Here is a 4,569-nt window from a genome sequence, read left to right as displayed (position 1 = left end):
ATACAACTATTTGAAAATCTGGAATCTGAGGGTGCAAAAAAATCTAAATATTGAGAAAATTGCCTTTAAAGTTATCAAAATGAATCAATGCATATTACTAATCAAAAATTAAGTTTTAATATATTTAGAGTAGGAAATTTACAAAATATCTTCATGGAACATAATCTTTACTTAATATCCTAATGATTTTTGGCATAAAAGAAAAATCAATAATTTTGACCCATACAATGTATTTTTGGCTATTGCTACAAATATACCCCAGCGACTTAAGACTGGTTTTGTGGTCCAGGGTCACATATCATACTAAACCAACATGCATCAATACTGCATTTAGCTCACATTGCCATACACTCAAACATCTCTGACATTTCCACTCTCTGTCTTTGTTCCTGAGAGACAGCAGATGCGTCGTAAACAGCAAGGGGCGACTTACGTCTCGGAGAACTCCACCGGCTTACTCTTGATCTTATTGTGAAGTGCCAGTATGTACTCATCAATAAATGGGCACTGGAGGACGAGGAAGAAAAACATAGTAGGAGAGAGAGAGAGAGGAGGGAGACGGATGAGTGATCAAAATCATCCATCACAAATGTCACTGCAGTAGCACACTGCCCCATCCATTGATCATTCTGATAGATAATCCCACAATGAAGAATTACTGCTATCACTCTGATCATATCAACACATGAGCCGACTCACCTTCCCATACACAAAACAGTAGAGGGTCACTCCCATAGCCCACACATCCAGAGCCTGAAAAAAAAAACACAACTTCTGCTTTAGTGATGCAGGAGAGTTCTACACTTTTGAGATATTGAGATGAACAGAATTCCTTAAAGGGACAGTTCATCCAAAATTTCCATTCTGCTCAAAAGTGAGGGGTTCATACATTTTGTTTTTTAAAGAAAGTAATATTTTAATTCAGCAAATACACATTAAAATGATCAAAAGTAACAGCAAAGGATTAAAAAAAAAAAAGTATTTTAAATAAATGCACTTCTTTTTATCACACCCTGAAAAATGTTTTCAACATTGCTAATAATAAGAAATGTTTCATGAGCACCAAATCAACATATCAAAATGACTTTTGAAGAATCAAGTGACACTGAAAAATTCAGCTTTGCCATCAAAGAAATTGATTTGATTTTAAAATTTGAAAATAGAAATCAGTTATTTTAAATTGCAATATTTCACAATATTACAGTTTTAAATGTATTTTGATCAAATAAATGCAGCCTTAGTCGGCAAAGAAGACTTTTTAAAAGTCTTCTGCACCCCAAACTTTGGAACGGCAGTGTAGCTCTATGACACGTTCATGAAAGAAATAGCAAAGTCCCATTCAAAAATAAAGTGTTTATTTAAAGGGATAGTTCACCCAAAAATGAAAATTCTGTAATTAATTACTTACCCTCATGTCGTTTCAAACCTGTAAGACCTTCGTGCATCTTTGGAACACAAACTAAGATATTTGTGATGAAATCCGAGAGCTTTCTGACCCTCCATAGACAGCAATGAAACTGAAACGTTCCCAGGCCCAGAAAGGTAGTAAAGACATTGTTAAAATAGTCAGGACATCATTAAAATAGTCAATGTGACATCAGTGGTTCAACCGCAATTTTATGAAGCTATGAGAATACTTTTTGTGTGCATTCCTCTGCTTGTAAACAAGGGTTCAGAACATCGGCTCCTGTGTCAGAAGCACCACATGCATGTGTCATGGACTGATATGGAAGTGAAGAATTGTTGAATAAAGTTATTTTTGTTTTCTTTGCACACAAAAAGTAGCTTCATAAAATTACGATTGAACCACTGACATCACAAGGACTATTTTAACGATGTACTTTCTAGGTTTCTGGGCCTAGGAACATTTCAGTTGCATTGCTGTCTATGGAGGGTCAGAAAGCTCTCAGATTTCATCAAAAATATCTTAATTTGTGTTCCGAATTTGCGTTCCTGAATGACAGAATTTTTGGGTGAACTATCCCTTTAAGCCATTTTATAAAGCTTAATCAGTCTGAATGATTGGCCTATCACAACACATATTAGCAAAATCACCCCAGACACACATTACCTTTCCACTAAAGCTCTTGCGGTTGTCCGACAGCGTCTCTGGGGCCATGAAGGCAGGAGTACCAGCAGTGCTGCAGAGCAAGGCATCATTACCCTCGAACTGGTTACTAACCCCAAAATCTGCGATCTTAACATGGCCGTCATCTCCAAGTAATAAATTAGATGGTTTGATATCTCTGTGAACGATCTTCTGATAGTGCACTGAGCAAAAAGAGAGAGAATAAGAGAAGTAGTGAAATACATCAAAAAGAATGAGAACAATGAGCCATTTCAAAAGTGGAGTTTGCTGACAATTAGCTTTAAATCTCAGAATTTTTTCAGACTTTACAAAACAAATGTTATATTTAAATCAAAACATTTGACATATATTCATGTGAGGATCAGTCTTCTTATTTCAACACCAGAATAATGTATGTTCAGGGCTCGCAAAATTTCAAAATCGCTGGTAGCCCTTCGGGCAGACATTCTTCAGATTTTGGTAGCCCAAAATGAATTTAAGTAGCCCGAAAAAAAAAAAAAACGACATCGCCTGAACTTCACTGCGGACAAATCAGCATGATTAAAAACTTCAGTGATCGCTTTTTTCTTCAAATAACAAGTCAAGAGAGTAGGGGTGCATCGGATCACAAAACCTACGGCTCGGATCATATTGCATTATCATATCAGATTTCGAGTAACAGATCAGATCAATTTGCAGATGAGCAAAAAAATATGGTTCTTTATTATTTAAATAACAGAATACTTCTTTGATACCACGGCAAAAACTAGTAGCATATAGGGATGTAATGATTCACTCAACTCACGATGCAATGCGATTCACGATACTAATTTCACAATACGATTTTCTCACAATTTTTCTTTTTAACAAAATGAGATTTAAGACAAATTATAAATGAAACGGTGTCCTTTTATTATTTCTCCAACAAAATGCTGAACATTTCTTTGTGAAATTGAAATATGTCCAATAATAAAACTAACTTGAAATTGTAAACCAAATCCCAAATTAAATAATTAAATAACACAAATAAAATAAATCTCTTCATATAAACAAACTAATGCTTTGGCTGTGCTTTTTCCATTTAAAATCAGAGGCAACCACTAAATAATACAAATAAAATAGATATCTTCATATAAACAAACTAAGGCTTTGGCTGTGCTTTTTCCATTTAAAATCAGAGGCAATCACTGCATTTTAATCACGATCCAAACAAAGATGCTAAATACATGTTATTTAGATTGCAATTAAATTTTATAATTTCGAAATTTGAAGCAAAAACAGAATGGTTTGATTTTAGCTTTGAGAATGAGATGCAAATATCACTCTCTGACAGCAGGTGGCGCTTATGAAACATCAGGTATTTATAGGCTGCTGCCCCTTTAAGACCGAATGCATGGATCCAATATAATGATGCACTTAAGATTTCTCTCTCCACTGTTTAAGTTCACCTAAGACATAACCGACTGTGTTTACGAGAATACTTGCCGAGACAGTTATTTTTAGTTAATTTTGTGTGTATGTGTTCATTCAGATGCAAGGATATGCGAAGGAGGAATCAATTCTGTGTACGCGCATTGTCTGAAACACGGCTCTCTGTGTGCGCTTTGAATGAGTGCGCGCAGCTCCGAATGCGCGTGAATGGTTTAAAACACTTGAATGTTTAAATCGGCAAGACTTAGAAACACGTGCAAACGATCAACTATGATCCGTTTTACCCCTACAAGCTAGTGAACAACGCAAATCAAGGAAGGAATTTTACATCACTGTTCAAGCCCGTTGGGCAGGGTGGTGAAACATTTTGGTAGCCCGACTGGAAAACACAATAGCCCCGGGACGTCGGGCTAGCGATTTTGCGAGCCCTGATGTTTCATCAGTGACTAACTCTGATCACTTAGCCTAGCAGGAAATCTGAAAAAATTTAAAATATGAACAAAATGTGTAATACAAATCCATACTTATACTGTACAAGTTACTTATTTTTGACCAAAATGTCAGTTTTAACCTGCTTTTTGGATGTTTAATCATATTAAAGTTTAATAACGATACTAAGTTGAGCACAGCCAGTGAAGAGGAGGTACAAAATCAAGTGTGTCTGACAACAGGAGCTCTCGGCTTAACTAAGGAACCGCAGACAGGTTCAAGAAGGTCCCCCTGGGCCGTGCACACAGAAGATGAATTTGATTGGTTAATAGATGCCTTCCTGTCTCAAGTGGTCAATCAAAGATAACCTGCCCACCACTTATCATCTTTCAGTCATCTGCCATTGCTGGTTATATGTGACAAGAGCCACATCTCAGACGTCTTCAGATGGTAATGAAAAAAGAAAATCCATTAACGAACAAAGACATGTGTTCAAAGTATTAGCAGGTTATTGCATATAATTATTTAATCAAAGTCAGCAAGCAAGGTGAATGTGACACATGGAGTACACCACAGTTCATGCAAGATGTCTCTCAAGCAGTGTACGTAGCATAACCCCCCCCCCCCATCTTTTATTTTAA

At 36.3% G+C, this 4,569-nt stretch overlaps 1 protein-coding gene across 1 annotated transcript in view; it reads right to left on the bottom strand.

Annotated features, from left to right (window-relative positions):
- Positions 1-4,569, bottom strand: part of LOC107664519 (calcium/calmodulin-dependent protein kinase kinase 1-like) — a 40,349-nt gene that overhangs the window by 14,339 nt on the left and 21,441 nt on the right. The window contains exons 9-11 of the mRNA XM_016455111.1: positions 2,072-2,271; positions 700-753; positions 434-507 (exon numbers count right to left, since the gene is read on the bottom strand). Coding sequence (XP_016310597.1) covers positions 434-507; positions 700-753; positions 2,072-2,271 — 328 coding nt within the window. The remainder of the gene's footprint in view (positions 1-433; positions 508-699; positions 754-2,071; positions 2,272-4,569) is intronic.

This window comes from Sinocyclocheilus anshuiensis, unplaced genomic scaffold (assembly GCF_001515605.1).
Source record: "Sinocyclocheilus anshuiensis isolate Anshui unplaced genomic scaffold, SAMN03320099.WGS_v1.1 scaffold403, whole genome shotgun sequence".
NCBI lineage: Eukaryota > Metazoa > Chordata > Actinopteri > Cypriniformes > Cyprinidae > Sinocyclocheilus > Sinocyclocheilus anshuiensis.
This window is presented reverse-complemented; position numbering and strand designations above follow the sequence as displayed.